Source organism: Monodelphis domestica, chromosome 1, assembly GCF_027887165.1.
Source record: "Monodelphis domestica isolate mMonDom1 chromosome 1, mMonDom1.pri, whole genome shotgun sequence".
NCBI lineage: Eukaryota > Metazoa > Chordata > Mammalia > Didelphimorphia > Didelphidae > Monodelphis > Monodelphis domestica.
Genome location: NC_077227.1, coordinates 720,908,283 through 720,929,033, shown reverse-complemented (window position 1 = coordinate 720,929,033; position 20,751 = coordinate 720,908,283). Strand labels below are relative to the sequence as shown.

Genomic DNA, 20,751 nt, shown 5'->3' with positions numbered 1-20,751 from the left:
CCTTGTATGTGTGTGAAACTCCCTTTCCCCTTTTATTATTATAATAGAATTAGCCTTTATGATTTTTATAACACAATATTTAGTTTTCAGTTCAGAGTCAAATAATAGTTTGCCTTATAAAAATAGCTAAAATAATTATAGTTTGGGGTACTATTAAATCTTGTTTACATCCTGACCTTAAGCCTGTAACCCTGGAGAATTTGTAAATCCTGCAATATCTCTCTTGGGTGTGTAATAAGATGGCCAAAAAAAAGAGGGAGGATGGTCTTGTTTGTAGAAAAAGCCAAGTCATGCAGGAGGTGGAGGACTACTCTTGTTTTCCCATATTATTTAACCAAAACTGCTGACTTCTATTCCAACCTAATCATCAATGAAAACACCAAAACCCTGAGTACTGCAAAGTTACTATCTATAGTGATCTTTTTTTACACTTACCAGATTAATCAGATGACTTGTGTCATCAAGAAGATGCCCATATTTTGCATCTATTCTCTTTTCATTGTGACTGTATATCCTGCCACTGAGTCATTAGATTTCTAGGCATAAGAAAGGCTATCTCCTAAGGCTCAGAGTCTCTGTTCATGATTTGACCAGGGTCCAGCTTTATTGGGAATCTGGCCTCCCAACAAGTCTATTAGGTTTGGAGTTCTGTACTGCTGTGACAAATTTTTGCCATATATATAGCAGAGTTTAATGGAAAATAGGCTTACAACATAATATGTACGCGATAGGTTTAGAAATTTTATAACTAAGTGTAATTGTATCATTTATGTTTCATTGACCTCTCATTGCAATCAGTCCAGAGTATCAAGATGATAGACATGTAATTTTCTATGTAAATTAATCATTTTGTTAATGCATACAAATGAATAAAAATCATTGGAATAGCGATAATTTTATTTCATATTTGAAATCTCAAATATAACTTTGACTTTTAATTTTTGCTTTGTAGGAATTTTGGGAAAACATTATGTAGAAAATGATACTATTTAGAAGTGATTTCTATTGAGCAAAGACATTATGTCCTTAGTAAATTAACTCCTCTTTAGATCTAGATGCCATGAATTTATGAATTAAGGCATTTGAGAACAAGGTTACTTTTTAAAAACTAAAGTATTTAGTTAGAAATTTTGTTGTAAAGCAATGATGACTTCCTGTTTCCACTTGTAACTTTGATTGTATTCGCTTTGTTTGTACACACCTTTGAGAATTTAATATAACAACAATTTCCTATTTTATCCCTAATAATGTTATCTATTTCTTATTTGGTCATGAATTCATAGGAGAAATATACTTTCATCATTACTCCAATTAGCTTGATATTCTGTGGCCACCATTAGGGTGCCCTAGCCATGCTCACAGGGAAGTTCAGACAGCAACAACTGAAAGAGATGAACTTCGTTATCTACTTTAGCTTCAGTTTATCAAAACTTCTCTCTGTGCACTAATTCACAAATCACATCTCAGGTGTCCTCTGTAGCTTTCTATTTTGCCTGGTCTGCCCAGAGGGGTAGTCCAAGTAAGCAAAGCAGAAGACATCACCCTGCCCTTGTCTCATGATTTTGACTCTATTGTTGCCTTTTTCAGCCTGCCATCCTAACCTCACTCAATGAATTCCATCTTGCAATCCTCACCACTGAGTCAAGTTTAAGCTCATGCTTGGTATGCTTCAACAGAAAGGTGATAGGTTAAATTTCCTTCACATAATATCAAGACTGGCGAAGCAGGTGAACATCTTTTAACATAGCTTGTAAAATAACTGTATATGGCTAAAATAAGTGTTTCAAGAAAGATACCTGACGGTAATGGGATATTAGTAGGTCAAGGAATGACTGTTTAGAACTAGTATCAGATGGACACAGGGTCAGGGAAGGTGAACAGGATAAAGCTTACATGATACCAAATACTATTGAAACAGATTTATTGAAAATTGGGGAAGGAAGGGAAGAGAATTCTGATGATCTATATAAAGAATATATACAAACCTCGAATACAATCAAATTGGTAGATTCAGAGAGATGGTATCTGTACTGTCCATTACCTCTCTAAGAGTTCCAGTTTCTAAAATAAAATACAATTCAGTAACCCAAATTCCCCTTATATGGTGACAGAGGTGGTAAGGTTTGAAAGATAAGCAGGAACAGGGCTAAAAGGGAAGGTCTCACTGACAGATGGCTTTAGGTGTCTCAAGCAGCTCTGTAGGAATGTCTCAGTCAGCATCAACAAAGATATACAGAAATAGGTAGTTAGTAAGGGGATCACAAGGAAAGCCATTAGAGAGAGAACAGCTAGTTCACCAGATCCACACTAGAAGACTAGACAAACACAACTTCCTGCTTAACTCTCTGTTATAAGAACCGTCCTGTTGCTTCTCCAGAATTCTGGAATCTGCCTGCTTCAGCCTTTGCAGCATCCCCTCGTGTTCAATTCCTTATAAACACTTTTATTCTGAAGGATTCTTCCGAATGTTAATTGACGAGCAACATGAGAAGTCTGGATGAATGTCTTTCCACACTGCTTGCACTCATAAGGTTTGTTACCAGTGTGAATTCTTTGATGATGATCAAGATAAGAACTCTGGTTGAACGTCTTTCCACACTGCTTGCATTCAAAAGGTTTCTCCCCAGTGTGGACTCTGATGTACAGCAAGTTCAAAGTTATGTGTGATTGTCTTTCCACAGTTCTTTAATTCATAATGCTTCTCATTAGTATGGATTCTTTGATGTACAGAGAGAGAGGAGTTATGACTAAAAGCCTTTCCACATTGCTTGCATTTATAAGGTTTCTCTCCACTGTGGACTCTTTGATGTATAGCAAGAGTCCAGTTATATGCAAATGATTTTCCACATTGCTTGCATTCATAAGGTTTCACCCCAGTGTGGATTCTCTGGTGTACAGCAAGGTTGGAGTTACATCTGAATGTCTTTCCACATTGCTTGCATTCGTGAGGTTTCTCCCCAGTGTGGACTCTCTGATGTATAGCAAGATAGGATTTATATGCAAATCCCTTTCCACATTGCTTGCATTCATGAGGTTTCTCCCCAGTGTGGATTCTTTGATGACGAGTAAGATGAGAACTATGGTTGAATGTCTTTCCACACTGCTTGCATTCATAAGATTTCTCCCCACTGTGCATTCTCTGATGTAAAGCAAGAGAGTATTTATATATGAATGTCTTTCCACACTGCTTGCATTCATAAGGTTTCTCCCCAGTGTGGATTCTCTGATGTACAGCAAGTTTGGAGTTACATGTGAATGTCTTTTGACATTCCTTGCATTCATAACATTTCTTCCCAGGATGAATTCTTTGCTGTCCCGCAAGACTGGCCCTATGCATAAAAGTCCTTCTGAGCTGATTACTTTTACTAGATATTTCTTCAGTGTGAATTCTTTTATGTTCAATATGATTTGAATTTTGAGATGCAACACAGAATTCTCTGAAAGCAATGTTATCAGCATCATCACTCATGAATCTTTGTAAGTCCATTTCATCCACAGGAAAATTCACCTTTGTGGGATTCGCCTTGATTTGGGGTCTGTTCTCTCCTTCTATAAGAAACAAACAATAAAATATACATATATAGTGACATATGCACATATATAGCTCTATCTCCTTCCCTCCATTATCAAAACATAAAATGCTTTATATTAAGAAGAACAATCTTCCAACTTAAATGGGCACAATCCATTCTTTGAAAATGTCATGACATCAAAACTAAACAAAAATTTAAATCACAAAGATTCTCCTATGTGATCTCATTGACTGTTCATCACAAATGAGGGATTTTGGACAGGCAAGCATTATTACATTTCTAACTCAGACCATGACCTCAGAAAAGCTGGATGAGTGACTTGACCCAAAATCCTGGCAGGTGAGACCAAATCTTGTGGCTAGGTATGCTCTGTCCACAGTACTAGACAATTCATTTCTAATCTTTTTTCCTTTTTTTGCATTGTCTATACATTCAATCCTCTCTTCATAGGTATTACACCCCTGAGTGCATATAGACTAAATATTCCTATTATTTCATTTCTGGGAGTCAACAGATCCCCACTGGTTGACACAGACATAGTGGGACGCCGGAGAACTGCAAAGCAGCTCCCCTGACCCCGCACCCCCAGAACAAAAAGCTCCCAGCTAAATCCATTCTGTGACTTCTCTCCACAACTTTCCCTACTGATGGACTTGTTATGATTATGGCTGCCTCCCCAATACAGGATAAACATTAAGAGAGCAAATCCCTATGGGATCAACACATATATATCCCACCTTAACTCTACCAGATTATTAACCTAAAAAATTACATTCACAGAATTAAAGCCCAAAGATCATTACCACCCTTTTTCCCTTCTCCACAGAGCTACATTCACACCCTTTACAAGCCAGGCAAGCCAAGAACATCAATCACCTTCAAGATACACTCCACTGAATTTTGTCTATGGACAGAAACCAGGCAACTTTGCCAGGTGCTTTAAATTAACAGAAGAAAAATAGAACTTGTAAATTGTGGTAAATCCCAAATCTGGTCTGTCATTAAATTGACCTCTAACCTTGTACCTAACTACGGAATGTTTTGGTATCCATCTCCTAAGTAATTGTGATTGATGGTGAAAGCTGACCAAAAGTAACAATGATTCTCCTAGGTCAGGGAGAATTAACCTCTAGATCACCCTGTTTATATCATTCATCTACAGCAACAATGTTTCATTGACTATCTCCTTAGGCTATGTGTCTCGTTAAGTTCCATGGAAACATATATGAAGAAAATTGATTGTGTGCCAAAGAAGTATGTACCCTATATAATAAACAAACCTCTGTGCTATGGCAGAACACTGTGTGATGCCTACACACCTGGGATTGAGCACACAGTGCTTCTCATCTCCATTACTTGACCAGATCGTCACATCTAGACAGAGCCAGGCCTCACCCTCAGGGAGACTGCTGGATGGCTCCCAAAGTTTCATCATCTAGCTTTTCTGTAAGCATCATGTAATACTCTTTGGGATTGCTTTTGACCTTATTATTTCTTCCAGTATCTGGGATCAGATGAAGAAATTCAGCACTCTTTTATGCATTTATCCAAGGCATAAAAATTTTGATCTGTTCCCTACTCCATGAGAGTAGCCATTACTATCCTTTTAATGCCCCTTTTCACTAAAATAAAATCCTTCTACTGAATACAGTTTAAACAAAAACATGGCATTTCCAATGTCTAAATATATGTCTCATACAGTAAGCTGAGTCCATGATCCTTTTGTAAAGAAATCAGTAAGAAAGCTCATACAATTCTCTTCCTATTTCCCACCTCATATAAATGCTAATATTTTCATGATATTCTTCTTAAAAATTCCAATACAGATTTAATGCATTCTTATTGTACCTCAGAAACTGGCTAGGACTATTACCCCATGGCAAGTCACAGGAGTTCTGTTGGTTTCAGGCTCCTCAACTGTAACATGGACATAATGATATCAAGTGACTCCTAGGGATCCTATGAGGATCTAATGAGATAATATCCATAAAGTATATGACACACACTAGGAACCATAGGCAAATAGTGATGTTTATGTTTATGATCAGAATTTGGATTATTTCCTCCTTTGATAGCTTTTCTCCTTAAACTGTCATTCTCTTCACTGCTCTAGTTCCTGATTTTCATGATGAATTAAATGTATTCCCTTACCCCAACACTCCTTTCTCCCTGGATAATCTCAGAGTGGGATATTTGTTGCTGTTTTCTAAACCACCTCGATGTCTGGGTTCTAAATTGTGAGCTCCAGAACAGCCCAGACTGGTGTTTCCCTTCCTTTGTATGCTCAGGGCTTAGCAAGGTTCTTAGAACATATTTATTTTTCAATACATGTTCACTGACTGGGCCCAGGGATTATATCAGGCCCAAACTCTACCAGAATCCTTAAATTCTGTCTCTCTTCTGGTAAGTAAATGCAGGCTCTGCCCTCAGCCTCCTGTTTGTCACTCTTTTGCCCTTATTTCTCAGCAGTCAAGAGTAACTCTATTGGAATTAGAGCAGACCCAATCTTTAAGATCCCATGGCTTCTCTCTATGCTCTCACCTCCCTAAAGTGAGGTGCTGTGGGCACTTGATTGTCTAAGAACAGGACAAAGACTGAGCCCCAGAGACCTGGAAAGGGTCTGGAGCTGATGATTTAGGGAAAGCTTAACCTTGGATCTCTTCCAAGTAAGGCAGCAGTTTTCATTCCTCCTCATGGGCTGCAGGTCAATGGAGAGAAGGAAAATCTGGAAACCAGTTGCCTGGCTCTACTCTACATTAAGGTTCCCTGATCTCAGCTGGGTCCTCACCATGACAAGTGTATAAACAGGTGTTAATAGAGAAGTGAGATGGAACACAGGAGAAGAGATGATTGTGGATGGAGAGGTAGAATGCACAGAGGGATGCTGGGGAAGTTTCAAAGGACCCACAAAGGTGAGTTGATTCCTGAGCCCTGAAAATGTGAAGGAGGATCCTGGGCTCTGATTTGGGAAATCTCAACTCATTGAATAGCCTGAAGTGTCCCAAATAGACTGCTGTGCCTCTGGTGTTAATCAATGGTCTTAAAGCTCATCTTAAGAAACTTTGATGCTCAGGTATGTAATAGAGGCTCTTTCACTAGAGTATTTATGGTAAGGGAAGTGCTGGAACAATGACACTAGGAAATAAGGTTAGAGGAGAAATTGGCATTTTCACTCTTCCCCCCTCACCCATTTCCTATGTCTTTCTGTTGATTTTAATAGCTCTTCAGAGAAGGTAAGTTAACAGAAACCTTTCAATAGATTAATTTCACAATATAATATTGTCATAAGGGGATTTATTTTAAAGGAAGAAAGTTAGGGAGTAGGGATATGGTAGAGGGAATTTATGGTTTCCCTAATCTATTTTTAAATTCAATATATGGCAGCAAGGTTGATTTGTCCTTGAGGGGAAATTGTTAATAACTTGAAAATGATCTTCAGAGCTAGGCCCCAATCTTTCCAAAGTTCAATTATTGGTCAGGAATTCAGAGCAGTAGTCTAGGGGCTCCTCTCTCCCAGTTCAAGAGAGCAGAAGTGAAGTTTCATATGTTTGCTTTCTCAACTGTCTCCCTGACCAAATTCTTCTCTGGAATCTTCCCTTCTCTTCTTGACTGACAGTCCTCCAAGCTTCCATTCCTTGCATCTGCTTGCAAGTCTCTCTGTTATAGTAATCATTTTCTCACAGGCAGGACATTTGAGATTGACCCAAGCAGGATTTATCCTAAGATGGCAGTCTGTGTTTCTGACCAGAAGAATCATCTATCTCTGTTCCTGAATTTAGTTTAAACCACTGTTAATTTATAGTGAATGCAGTCAAATAAGTCTTTGGAATATATGGAAGAGATAGAGGGTGACAGAGTTCAAATGGGGTGTCAGTTCTAAGAGACTTTGGTTAAGTCAAACCCAAAGTTGGTCACCATTACTGATACCTTGACAGGGTCTGTAATCTGAAAGGACATCTAGGGGTGGCAGGCATTTTGATAAGCCCTGGCAAAATGTCAATTCTTTACCACATAGTTGACTCTTATTTGAATACTGGATGCTTCTCTCCCTGTACTGAAGTTTCATCACAGGGACATCCAGCCTAGCTTAAAATAGCATCATCTATAAGGGTTTTATTTCTCATTTTACACAAGGCAATTCTGTGACATCTCCCTCAAGGATTGCCTTTATCACCCACCACAGCAGCCTTCCAAAGATTTCCCTGGTCTCCAGCTGTGCTTTATGGCTTCCTCCCAAGCCCCTGGCACATCTTCTGGGCTGAGAACTTGGCCTCATAGTTCACTGAACAACAGCTGAACCTCTCTGCACAGTTCCCTTAACCTCCACATCTCAACCAGCTCAGCTGCCTCCTTTTCCTTTTTGGCCTCAAGATCAGAGGAAAAGGTCATTCTACTCCTAAAGAAAATCTCTTTCCATGAGCAAAGAATCCCATCTCATCCCTCATCTGAGCCCGACTATTCCTTCCTCCACTGCCCCCATTGTGCTTTCATCTTCAGCCTCTCCCACACTAATGAGGTAATGACTCTCTTCCTCTAGGAACATATAAACCATTTCTGCCCAGTTCTCCAAACCCTCTCACTGAACCTCTTCATCCTGATGAGATACTATCCAACAAGGGTTCTTGGGTTCCGGGATAAGCTGCTAGCAATGACCATTTGCAGCCAGTTGTGCCAGTGTTTTTCTCTGCTATACTTTACCTCAGAATCCCGAGTCTGGCTCTCCTGAAGCCCCAGGCCACCTCCCCCCAGTAGACCTCTCTAGTGTTCCTTCCCTTCAGAGCCTGTTCTCTAGTGATTGGCTGCCCTAAAACTGGGATCTAGAGGGCTTCTATAGAATAGTCAGCATGCTGTTATCTGATCTGGTAGAGGGTGAGCAGGGGATGTCCACTTGCAGCCCTTTATGTTCCCTGTAACTTAGCCCAGGACCCAGCACAAAGCCAGCACTCATACATGTTTCTGGAAATTAAAGAGTTCAGAAGGGATAAGCTCAACCCTTCTGGCACCTGCAGGAGACTTTCAGGTCCTTCAGTCCCAAACACTGACTTCTAAGAGGGTCACAGACTGATTCCATGAAGGAAACAGATAGGAAATGCAGTCCAACAGCCTCATCTTACAGATGGGGAAACTGAGTCTCAGGAGTTGAGTGACATGCTCAGGGAGACACTGCTAAAACCTCTGAAAAAGAATTCCAACTTGAGTCCTCCTGCCTGGTCACCTTGGGTCTCCCAAACATCTTTTCCCCTCCCTTACCTGGGCAGCAGCTCCTCAGGCCTTCTTGCTCCAGCATCCACAGGGCTTTCCTCTGCTCCAAATAAGAGATCATGTCTTCTGGGGCAGCTGGAATCCCTGGGCAAGGGAGAATCATTCAGAGAGGATGGAAAGAAGCTTGCCCCTGAGTTCTCTTTAGGGAAAGGTTGGGGAGTCCAAAGATACCACTCAGAGACTCTCTCCATGATGTTCCCACAGGAGTCTGCCGTCACCCCTCAGTGCCTGTAATGCAGGATTCCAGGGCAAGATTGGCTTGTTACCCTGCTGGGGGACCTGAAATGAGCAATAGCTCCCCTTCCCCCATCCTGCTCTGGTCCATTCTGGCAGAAACTCCTCAACTCCCACACTGGGTCCAAGGGTCAGTGTTCTGAGTCAATCTGGAGCCCCAGACTCAGGGACCTCATGGGATCAGATTTTTTCCATCACCCTGTCTGCTCCTCTCCCCCTAACACCTCTCTGATTCTCCTGAACTGTTCTCTTGGGGAGTCTCAGAAGTGGGCAAGCATGGCTGGCAGGAGGCTTATTGGGACTCCTGGAGGACCGTCTCCACAGCATTTAGTGGGGGAAGAGGAGGGAGGAGAAGGTCAGGGAACCAATCTGGAAGCAAAACACTACACTTTAGGGCATTTTCTTCAGAGAAGACTGAAATCACTCCATAGTTTTCCATATCCAGAAATGAGAGGTAGGTAGGAGGGAGGGGACAGGGCCCTGGGATTAGGGGCAGGAAGGCCTCAGTTTACATTTTGCCACAAACAGTTCCTATGTGGGTGCCTCAGAACAAGCTACTTAATCCAATCTATTTCCTCATCTGTAAAATGGAGGTAATTGTGTCACTAAATTAGGAAGATGAAGGTGAGGAAGGAGTGCCATAATATTACAGAGAAAACCCTTGGCAGAGCTCCAGGCCAAGAGAAAGTCATTATAAACACTCCATCCCTTCCCTCCCTTGCTCACTCGTTCTGCTGGAACCTTAGGGAAAAAGGTGGGAAGACTAAAGACAAACCTGATCTCATGGGGATACCTAGGAATTCTGAGCTACAAGGTGATGCTATTTAAAGAGAAAAAGATCCCTAAAAATGATCTACTCTAGAGGGGAAGAAGGTAGGAGGAAAACCCTCCTGAACAGTTTTCCCAGATGAGTTTGGGAGACCTAATTCTGGGCCAGGGAGAGGCCAGATTGAATCACCTCTGAGATTACTTCAATGTCTGAGATTCTCCACACATATTTGATCTCAGACTATAGGAGCACCAAAGGGAACCCTCAAGGTCCCATTACACAATTCAAAGTCCTTTTACAGGAGAGCCAGGTGGACTCTAGCTCTGGGACTTGGTATAACATCCCTTGTCCCTTCTTCATGATGGAAAACTGCACAAAACTGCTATAGAGGGCAATATGCCCTTGTATAGCTGACTCGGGCAGCAGAAAGAGGGTTCCTTACCCACAGAGATCAGGTTCTGGGCATTCTCCAGCATCACCTCCTTGTACAGCTCCTTCTCACCAGGGGACAAGAGGCGCCACTCCTCCTGGGTGAAGTCCACAGCTACATCCTTGAATGTCACCACCTCCTAGAGCAGCCCAGGTCAGAGAACAGAGGGCTGAAAGCCACATCACAATGAATAGCCCACCTCCGGTCAGTCACGGAAGGAAACTGACCCACAGAGAAGGGAGGGGCCCAAAGGTCCCACCCTTTGTCAGTGTCAGAGCCAGAACTAGAAGCTGAGTCTTTAAGAGCCCAATATAAGTTTGGGGAAAGTAGCTCTATGATGCTCTGGAAGGAAGCCGAGGAGTTTCTACTGGGTGAATGGAAATATCTAGGGGACCTCCATTGCAGCTTGGATCCTAAGGGTCCCAGGAGTGGGATGTAGCTGTCAGTCATGTGTCTGCTTCCCAGTTGCTGTGTCACAGTGCAGCCAGCATCAGTGTGAGAATCATCACTGTGCCAGAGTCTGAGCCAGGAAGGGGGGAGCTGGAGAATGTAAAAGGCAGGAGAGGGAAGGAGGTTTCCGAGAAAGCACACTATCCACATTCAGAGGAAAAACTGTGGGAGTAGAAACACAGAAGAAAAACAATTCCTCGATTACATGGGTCGAGGGGGATATGATTGGGGATTTAGACTCTAAATGATCACCCCAGTGCAAACACCAACAACATGGAAAGAGTTTTTGATCAAGGACATATGTAAAACCCAGTGGAATTGCGAGTTGGCTATGGGAAGGGGTGGTAGGAGGGGAGGGAAAGAATATCATTCTTGTAAGGAAGGAAAAATGTTCTAAATTGATTAATTAAATAAATTTCTTATAAATGACTGGAACTAGACACAGCCAGATCACAGGGTGGATAAAAATGCCAGATCTGGAGTCAGGAAGACCTGGGTTCAAATGTGACCTTTTACACTTCCTAGCTGTGTCACTCTGGGTAACCCACTTAAATCTGATTGCCTAGCCCTCATCACTCATCTATCTTAAAACTGATTCTAAGATGGAAGGTAAGAGTTGAAGAAAAAAAACCCAACCTTTTCCATTTTGGGCCATTTACTTGGCTGTGTGAATAGAGAACCAGAACTAGAGACAGAAGGTTCTGGGTTCAAATATGACCTCTTACACTTCCTACCTTTATGACCATAGGTAAGCCACTTAACCCCAATTGCCTACCTCTGTGAATCTTGAAATTTCTCAGACTTGTGAATCTTCAAAATTCTCAGACTCTACCTTAGAACATTTGGTTAGGACCATTCCCCATTTTAAAACAACGAAGATAGTTGGTCAGGAATGTATGTGAGAACTTGACATTACTCCACCCATACTTAAGCATACTTTAGGGGAAGATAAAGTTGTGAACTCCTTACTCAACAATGGAAAGATACCCAGCCCATACTTAAAGTAAAGCTAAAACCCTTAAGCTGGACCTATTTTTAGATCGAATACAAAAAGGTACTAAGTATCTATGAAGGTCAAATTAATCACTAAAAGTTCAAGCAAGCTTAGCAAGAGGTGTGAGATTTTAGTCTACCCAGAGAAGGTGATAACCTAGGCCCTAGCCTTCTATTATTTCCACTTACTCTGTCTCTGTCTCTTTCTCTTTTCATTAATTCCTTTATTTGTATTAATTAAAATCTCCATAAAACCCAGCTGATTTGGGTATATTTCATATTTGGGAATTTTCCCATGGAGACCAGCTTGTTTTTAATATAAAATCAAGATACTAAAAATAATCTTTACAGCTTTGGCAATTCAAAGCCTTAAAACCATATTTTTGTGGTCACAGTTTAAGGCAACCACTCTTTTAACTGTAACACCTCTTACCCATCTTTTGTCTCAAAACAGATACTTACCATCAATTCTAAGAAAGAAAGTAAAGGATTTTTAAAAAGTCTACAGCTGAAGGAATCCAGGAGGCCAGGTTCCCTAAATCCAAGAATAAAGACTGGGGAGTAATGAATAAGAAGATGGAAAAGAGGGCTTTGAACACCAAACAGAATGTGTTGTATTTCATCCTGGAGGGAATAGGGAGCCACTGAGGTTTAAGGAATAGGGGAGTGACGATCAGAACTGAGATGTAGAAAAATCACCCTGGTGGGAGAATGGAGGAGGCCTTGGAATGGGAAGAGTCTTGTGGCAGAGAGATCCAGCAACAGGTTGTCTTAATAGTCCAAAAGGGAGGTGATGTGCCTCTCCACTAGGATAATGGCAGTGACACAGGACAGAAGGGGGGCATATTGGAGAGATGCTGCAAAGGTGAAACTGACTGATCCTGGTGCCATATTGGATATGTGGTTAAGGGACAGTGAGGAGTCAAGATGGACTCCTTGGTTTTGAGCCTCAGGGAGGATACAGCTACAGAGACGGTGGGGCTTCTGTCTAGGTGGGAGAAAACAATGTATTTGGGACACACTGAGCTCAAGATGTCTACTGGCCAACTAGTGTGAAATCCCTGTAAGGAAATTTGAGATGAAAGGCCAGAGTTCAGCACAAAGATTAGGGCAGAAAATGTAGATCTAAGACTCATCAGCAGAGAGATGGTGCTTGTATTTTTAAATCTTAAAATTTCTCAGACTTGTGAATGTTAAAAATTTCCAATAAATTTTTAACATTCACAAGTCTGAGAAATTTCAAGATTTACATATCCCTGGGAGCTGATTAGACCACCAAGTAAAGAAGTTCAGAGGGAGAAGAGTAGAGGGCCAAGATTGGGCTGCAGGAACTCCCTGACCCTAACCCTACCGTTATAAGATCTAGAGGAGGAGCCAGCAGAGAAGACAGAGAATCACAGGTCAGAGAAGGAGGAGCTAAACCAGGAGAGAGAGAGCTGTGTCCCAAAACACTAGGCAGAAGAGAGTATCAAGGAGAGGAGAGAGTGGGCCAGAAGCATCAAAGGCTCCAGATGGGATTGAGAGAAGGAGGCTTGAGGGGGGTGATCTCTATGGTCTCAGAAAGAGAAGTGCTTACAGGGGAGGAGGTAAGGAAGAGAAGGCAATGCCTTAGAAGATGGAGACTCTACCTTGACATGGAAGGAGGCTCCACTGATGAATGTTCTTTGTGGCAAGGAAAACCATGAATCAAGCTTTTGCATTTCTGCCCACTGAGTTTGGGCAGACATTATTTAGAATGAGATGGGGGTGAGTAACTGCAAAGGGTCTTTGCCCTCTGAAATCAACAAAGACCAGGAGCTCTAGATCCCAACCTGTGGAAAACCTGGCCTCCATTTCCCTTACCCAGAAGAAGAAGGTTCCTGTATGCTAAAGAGCATCCATTTGAGAAAGAACAAAACAGCTACAGCTGCTGAAAGGGGTTGATCCCCTAACTTCAAGGGGTCACCTTGAAGATGCTTTCCATCCCTTGACCTTCCCAGGAAGGACACTTGACTTTTCTTTAGTAGGACAGAGATAGTGACTAGCTAAGAAGATAGATAAGCTGAAGCTGAGCCATCTTGGCTGTGCTGAAGAAGCAAGAGTCTCCTATTCCCACTCACCTAATCCCTTTCTTGGGAACAGAGAAGGCAGGTTACCCCCCCTGGGTAAGAGGAAGGAGACTAGCAGGATAGAGATCATGTGGTCGGGAAACTTAGGAATGATTGTCTACCCTTCCTAATAATCTATAAAATATATGTCTGGGTAGAAATATTCCAATTCTTACACCGGCAAGACTTGAGGACTTGAGGCAGAAGCCAGGGAGCAGCCCGGGGGACAAGGTCTTCCCTGAGGACCCCACAGAGCAGGGGACACCCTCGGGCTCTGCTCCAGACCAGACTCCAGAGGGAACAGGGGAGAAGCAGCAGAGAAGAGGCTGGGAGGGAGGCAGGCAAGCAGAGAGAGCCAAGACAGGATCCCCAGACAGGGAAGGACAAGGAGTCAAGGGTCATCCTGGGCCCTCACCTGTGATGGGGAGAAATCCGGCCTGGGAGGCAGTGCCTGGGGGAGCTCTGGGGGTCTGAGGGGCCCCGGGCCAAGGAATCCCTGCCAAAGGCCAGGAGAGAGCCAGGAAGGGCTGTTCCTCCTGCCTGGGATGGGGGGACAGAAAGGGCCCAGCAGGAAGGAGGGAGCAGCTTCCCAGCCCATCTTGGCTCAGAGCCAGGGAAGGGCCTCCTGGCTGAGGGGCTCCCATCAGGGCCTGGAATGCACTTACCTGGCCTGGCAGTCTGTCCCTCTCCAAGGCCATCCCTGGCACTCCAGGCTCCCTGTAGAGGCAGCAAAGGAGCCCAGTCAGTCCCTCTGGGGAGCAGCCTCCATCTTTTCTTAGCCTCATCTCCCCACTCAGGCTGCTGCTCCCCACTTTCCCCCACTTTCTGGCCCCTGAATGGAGCTCCAGCCAAAGCTCTTCCCAGCAGGCCTCCCTTGGCCCAGGGAATGTCTGACTTCTCTGGCCTTCTGAGCAGCAGGAGCTGGCCTGGAGCCCCTCCTGGGGCCCTCCCTGCCCTCTTTCCCAGTGTAGAAAAGCCCATCTTCCTCACTGCCTTTGGGCTCCCTCTCTGGGCCAGTTGCTCCTGCTGGGAGCTGAGCAGAAACCTGCCTGGATCTCCCTCCCAGCTTGGGATCTGGCTCAGCCCCATCCCTCCTGGGGCCGGCCCTGAGCCTCTGCACCCTGAGCTGGGCAGGGAGAAGGGACCCAGAGGGGCCCAGGGTTTCCTTTCTCTTCCCAGGCCTGAGGCTGCCCCACAGGGATCTCCATGGGGTGAGGGGCCCCAGGAGTTCCCCAGGGCCAGGCCTGCCCTCAGAGGACCAGCCCAAGGGCCAGGGGGCTAAAGAGGGGCCCCAGGAAAGGCCTTTGGCTCCTGAGAGGGCCTGAGGGCAGGAAGGCAGAGCTCAGGGATCCTCCCAGAGGGCCTGGTCTGAGGGCAGCATAGAGGCCTTTCTAAGCAGGAGCTGGGGGTCAGGAATCCCTGGGCCCCTGGAATGGCCCCTATCTCCCCAGACCCCACCCCAACCTCTAAACTCCACCCCAGAATTGAGATCCCCCCCTGGGCCACCCCCACCAGGCTGGGCAGGAGAGAGCCCCCCCTCCCCCTGCACCCAGTCCCTCCTTCCATCCCCCTCATTTCTGCCCTCTCCTTCCCTGCCCCTCCCAGACAGTCTAGATATAGCCTCAGGGAAGTGGGGGAAGCAGAGAGCTCCAGGTGGAGAGCAGGCCCCATGGAGGGGAAGGGCTAAGGGAATATGAGACCCACAAGGGGACATCTGGGCCTTCTGAGGTGGGGTTGAACCATTTCAGGAGAATTGAGCGGGTGAAGGGGGGTCAGTATGGATGGGGGGAGGAGGAAGAAAGCAGGGTGGGGGAATGGGGGGTGGGGACCAGGAACAGGGACTGGATAAGGCCAAGGTGGGCCAAATCTGACAAGAAACAGGCCTAAGCCAAAGCCCTGCTCTCAGGGGGGAGGGAGAGGGACTACAGGAGGACCCCCTGGGAGCTTTCCCATCCCAGAAGTCCTCAAGGGCCTGCAGGAGGCACCCTCGGGCTGGGAGAGGGTCATGGGCTTCTCGGAGATCCTCCAGTCAGGAAGCCCTTCCAGGGGGCCAGGCCAGGTTCAGGGTTCAAAGAGGGAGCCTCCAAGAGCACAGGAACGGCTTGAGACCTGATTGGAACCCAGGCCCTCCTCACTGCAGGCCTGGCACTGTGCCCAGCATCCCAGGTGGGGCTCCCTTGGCCAGGGGGCAGTCCTCCCTGTGGGGAAGGCCCTCCTCCTCCCCTCAGCCCCCACCCCTGACTGTAGGGCCTTCCTGTAGGGCTCTGCTGACCTCCTGACCTCTCTCTCCCTTCGGCCAGCCTCCATTCAGCCCCTGAGGTGACTTTGCTCTGGCTCATGCTATCCCCCCTAAAATCCCCCATGATGCTCTTTGGCACCCCCAGCCCTAATGGCAACATCACAGGGAAGGAGAGGGAGGGGGAGGGGGAGGGGGAGGGGAAGCTGTCCCTTGTTTAGGGTTCTAGTTGGAATACAGAGACAACAGTAGTGTAGTTCGGGCCTGGTTAGTGAGGCTGAAGAGGTATTAGTAAGGCTCTCTTAAAGAACAGTTTTTAGGTAGTTTATAGGTTGATATAAGAAGTTTGAGGTAGGTTTTAGGCAGCACTAAGAGAGATCCTTGAATCTCTCTTTCCGTCTTTCCTATTTTTGCTCCATTAAAACGAAGCTTTGTTAAACTTCTCTCTTATCTTTCTCAAGTTCCTAATTTTAACCCCGACACCGGAATAGAGCGTGCTTGGGGTGACTGAAGCAGAGGCTGCCCAAGGGGGGAGGGGAGCAGGAGCTTGAGGGTCTGGGGCCAGGCCGCAGGCGGCTCCGGGCTCTAACCTGTGCCGAGAGATGCTCTCTGCCTCCCGCCCTTCCCTTCCCATGTAGGAGCCAGGCGCCTCCACATCTGGTTCCTCCACACTCGGGCCCCCCTTTCCCTCCACCACTTCATAATTACCGAGCCTCGAGGAACGGGGCGCAGAAGCTTAAAACCCCGGCTAAGGGTCCACAGAAGGAATATCTTTGAAAGTGGAGGAGGTGGGACTCGGGGAGATCGTCACTTCCTCCTTCCAAGGCCCCGCCCTACCCCTTGGGGCTGACCCGCCCCATGTCCCCTCCTCCGGCTCCTCCCTTCTGAACCTCCAGGTGAACCCCTTCTCCCCCCGCCCCCCTCCTCGGAACTTCTCCTTCATTCCTCCACTCACTATGGGCCCGCCCTGGCCCCGCCCCTCCCCTACGGCCCGTGGCCCCGCCCTTCCTGTCAGTGCAAGCCTGTGGAAGAGCTCTAGGAGTTGTCAGATCAGTTCCTTCCAAGGAGTCCTTCAGATCCTTCCCCTCATGAGGAGGTCCCTGCTGGACTCCATCTGAGCAGCCAGCACAGGAAAGGGCTGAGGAAGGTGAGAGCCAGGAGTGAGGAGGGGACCAGCTTGAGTGGAGGACAGGGAAGGTGGGCTGTGAGCCTGTCAGCCAGGGGCGAGAGCGGAGGGATCCGCGTCCTCTTTTGGCTCTCCCCGCCTCCCTACCACGGGGCAGGCTGGGATGCCTGACCTGCAGAGGAAGGCTGGAGGACCCCCAGCGCTCCCCCGGGTTCGGGGGCTGCTCTGACCACGGTTCTCTGAGCTGAAGGGCTCCAGCCTCGGGGGAGGCTTTCATTCAAGGCTGCAGCAGCACTGCGGGAGGGAACTGATCCTCTTGCTGACAGTCGTTACGTCCAACGACTTCTGGCTCCCTCTTGCTCATGGTGACAGTGTCGTCTGTCCCAGACCCAGGGCCACCGGAGCGGGGGACCCCAGACCGCAGCCTGGAAGCGTCCTCGATCTGGGGAGGTTGCTCCGGTGGCTGCTGTTACCAGGCTCAACGCTTCCTGATGTCCTGATGGGCTCTGCAGCTCTTGGTGGCTGTTTCTCCAGAGGTGACAGACAGGCGGGCTGGAGACTGAGTCAGCAGAATAGCTCCAGAGGACCCGTAGAGGGAAAAGAAGAACCTGAGAGAAATAGCTGGGATGAAGAAGCAGGTCCTTCAGTGTGTGCTCTGACGTTGGAACCACAAAAGCAAGTGTGCTGAGGAGACCAACCCTGACTGCCCGAAGATGGCTGCTGACATGGGCTTTGTTGGCTTCGGGGATCCTGAACTGAAATGCAAAGAAGCCTGATGATAGTCAATGATCTATGACGCTCTTGTACTCAGTTCTTCTGTTTATGTCTATTGCTTCAGTCTTGCTGCCTTTTGCTTCTACACTGTGGGCTGCCTCAGGGACTGAACCATCCCACCTGCACCCTACCCTTCCATTGGGAGAGGCAGTGGTCAAAGCAGGCCCTTCCAATTTCTGGTTGCTTCTTGGACCCAAGTTCCCTGAAGCCATGCCCCCATGAGCCCTGGAGAGTGCCCACAGGAACCCGCCTCTCCGTTGACCATCAGGGAAACCTGTGCCTCATTTTTAGCCTAGAAGTAGTTACAGAAAATAGACTGTCTCTCTGATCTTTTATCCCTTAGATAGTAAAAGGGGCGAGATGGAATAGGGACTCAGGGGGCCCTGGATGCCCCAAGTTACTGGAAAGAGTACATGAGTAACTCCTCAGGAATGCAGTGTGGCTAGGAGGAAACCAACCCCATGTCAACTGTGGACTCTAGAAACCAACAAACTTGTAGCCTATAGTGGTAGTCTCTCGGTGACCGAGAATGACAATTGTCTTTGTGCATTATCAACTACTGATGTACCCTCATGTGGCTTTGATGTCCAAAGGCTGAGGCGCACAGTTTGTGGCACATAGGGCATGGGAGTCCAGTTGTTACGGGAGGTGCAGTTGTGGCCTGGTGTCAGCATTCATGCGCAGCGGCAAGACGTCGACATTGCTCATCTTCAAAGGTGATGGCAGCCTGGTTAATGTGGGTTCGCCAGCTGCTTCTGACAGAGGCAGCTAGTTCTAGTTGCTTTGGTGTCATGCCAGCCCGCTTCAAGATTGACTTTAGCTGATCCTTGAATTTTTTCTTTCTTCGACCTTGTTTCCTGAGTCCAGCTGACAGTTCACCATAGAATACCTGTCTTGGTATTCGCTGTGGGTCCATTCGGATGACGTGTCCAGACCATCGTAGCTGGGTTTTGAGGACCAGGACGTCGATGCTGGTGGAGTTGGCTCTGTCGAGGACTTCCTGGTTGGTGATTCTTTCCTGCCATCGGATCCTCATGATTGACTGGAGGGAGTGTTGGTGGAATTGCTCCAGCTGTTTCATGTGCTTCCGGTACAGTGTCCATGTCTCACAACCGTACAGGAGCGAGCTGAGGACCACTGCGTTGTACACTTTGAGCTTCGTCGCAGTGCTTACACCGCTGTGTTGGAGGACTTTGCAGCGCAGCCGCCCGAGTGCCTGGCTGGCCTTTTGGATCCTGGCATTAATATCGTGGTCTAGGGACCCGTCGTTGGCGGTGGTGCTGCTGAGGTACTTGAAAGTGTTGATGTTAGAAAGCTGCATGCCGTTGATTATAATGCATGGCTGGTTAGTTGGCCTCCCTGGTGCAGGTTGGAACAGCACCTCTGTTTTGCTGAGGCTGATAGTCAGGCCAAACAGTTTTGTTGCTGTAGAGAACCTGTCCACAATGGTTTGAAGATGATTTTCTTGGTGGGCCATGAGAGCACAGTCATCTGCAAAGAGAGCTTCCAGGATGAGTCTCTCTGTTGTCTTTGTTTTTGCAGTCAGGTGGCGAAGGTCAAATAGTGAGCCATCCAGTCGGTATTTGATGTAGACGCCCAGGTCTAGATCCATCACAGCAAGTCGTAATACTTGGGTGAATAATAGGTTGAATAGCACCGGAGCGAGGACACAGCCTTGTTTCATGCCATTGGAGATGTTGAAGCAATTGGAAGTCTCTCCACCAGATAGGACTTCCCTTGTCATGTTGACATGAAAGAGCTGGATCAGTTTGACGAATTTTGCTGGGCAACCGAGCTTGCTGAGGATCACCTACAATGAGTCCCTGTTCACTGTGTCGAACACCTTTGTCAGGTCTATGAAGACAATGTAGAGACTTAGGTTCTGTTCAAGGCATTTTTCCTGCATTTGCCTCACCGTGAAGACCATGTCGATGGTGCTGCAATCTGGTGGGAAGCCATATTGTGATTCAGGCAGGTTCTGCTCTGAAACAGATAACAGGAGTCTGCTGAGTATAACACGGGTGAGGATCTTTCCAGCAGTGGAGAATAGTGAGATGCCTCTGTAGTTGTCACAGGATGCTCGTGTGCCTTTGTTCTTGTATAGGGCTACAAAGGAGGCATCTCTGAGTTCTGGGGGCATGTCTTCCTCTTAGCATATGCTGGTCATCACTATGTGGAATGACTGGAGGAATCTTTTAAAATAGAGATTTAATAGTAAGCCCTTCTGTCAGGAAGCAAAATGGAAGATGTCTCATCAAAGTAACAAAAGATTGGGCTTATCTGTGTTCCACAGGAAAGCTGACTCAGGACCATGTGGCAGAAGACCTGGAGGAGGGAGCCAGAGGTGATATCTGACTTACAGGTGTTGTGGGGTTCAGAGGGGAACCCCTGGGGTTCGGGATGGATACCTTTTGCAAGAATGCAAGACTGAATCTTGACTTAAAAATGAAGAGAAATTTGTTAACGTAGAAAGTAATGTTGAATCTGAGCAGGATGAAGCGTAGGTGGAAGCCTGCCTCCTAGGTGGAACAGCAGGGGTGGAACAGCTGCTCCTCAGGAGGACAGCAAGACAGCAGGTGTGGAACAACCTGGATGGTGGCTCCCAGAATGCCTCCATTCTGGGCTTTTTATATTCTTTTACAGCAGTGAGGACTTGACTCTGGGGCAAGAGGTTGGGGAAGAGGTTTGACCGAAGGCCTTGGGGGGGTGTGTGATTTGGAGGACAAATGGATGAGGTGAGACTCTTTGTCCATCTCAAATCCATGGATAATCAAAGGGGGATAATCAAAGGGGGATGGTCCTCTCAGGCTTACAGGTTGGGAGTCAGAGGGTGTAAGGGAGCAAAGGAATTTCCCGG

At 46.5% G+C, this 20,751-nt stretch overlaps 1 protein-coding gene across 1 annotated transcript; it reads right to left on the bottom strand.

Annotated features, from left to right (window-relative positions):
- Positions 1 to 879: 879 nt before the first annotated feature.
- LOC100618940 (zinc finger protein 558-like) lies at positions 880 to 18,106 on the bottom strand. The gene is made up of 7 exons (XM_007477628.2): positions 18,026 to 18,106; positions 17,454 to 17,586; positions 16,585 to 16,729; positions 14,424 to 14,475; positions 10,241 to 10,367; positions 8,784 to 8,879; positions 880 to 3,549 (listed from the first exon to the last, which is right to left on the bottom strand). Exons 1-7 carry the CDS (start codon positions 18,104 to 18,106, stop codon positions 2,609 to 2,611), a joined length of 1,575 nt encoding a protein of 524 aa, XP_007477690.2. The 3' UTR covers positions 880 to 2,608.
- Positions 18,107 to 20,751: the final 2,645 nt, after the last annotated feature.

Excerpts from the sequence above, each read along its gene's own strand:
- LOC100618940 (XM_007477628.2), bottom strand. The coding sequence starts at position 18,106 with ATGGCTTCAGGGAACTTGGGTCCAAGAAGCAACCAGAAATTGGAAGGG. Across the intron at positions 17,587-18,025 it reads CTGCCTCTCCCAATGGAAGG|CAGCCACCGGAGCAACCTCC; the intron begins GTAGGGTGCAGG and ends GCCTGGTAACAG. Across the intron at positions 8,880-10,240 it reads CCAGAACCTGATCTCTGTGG|GGATTCCAGCTGCCCCAGAA; the intron begins GTAAGGAACCCT and ends TCCCTTGCCCAG.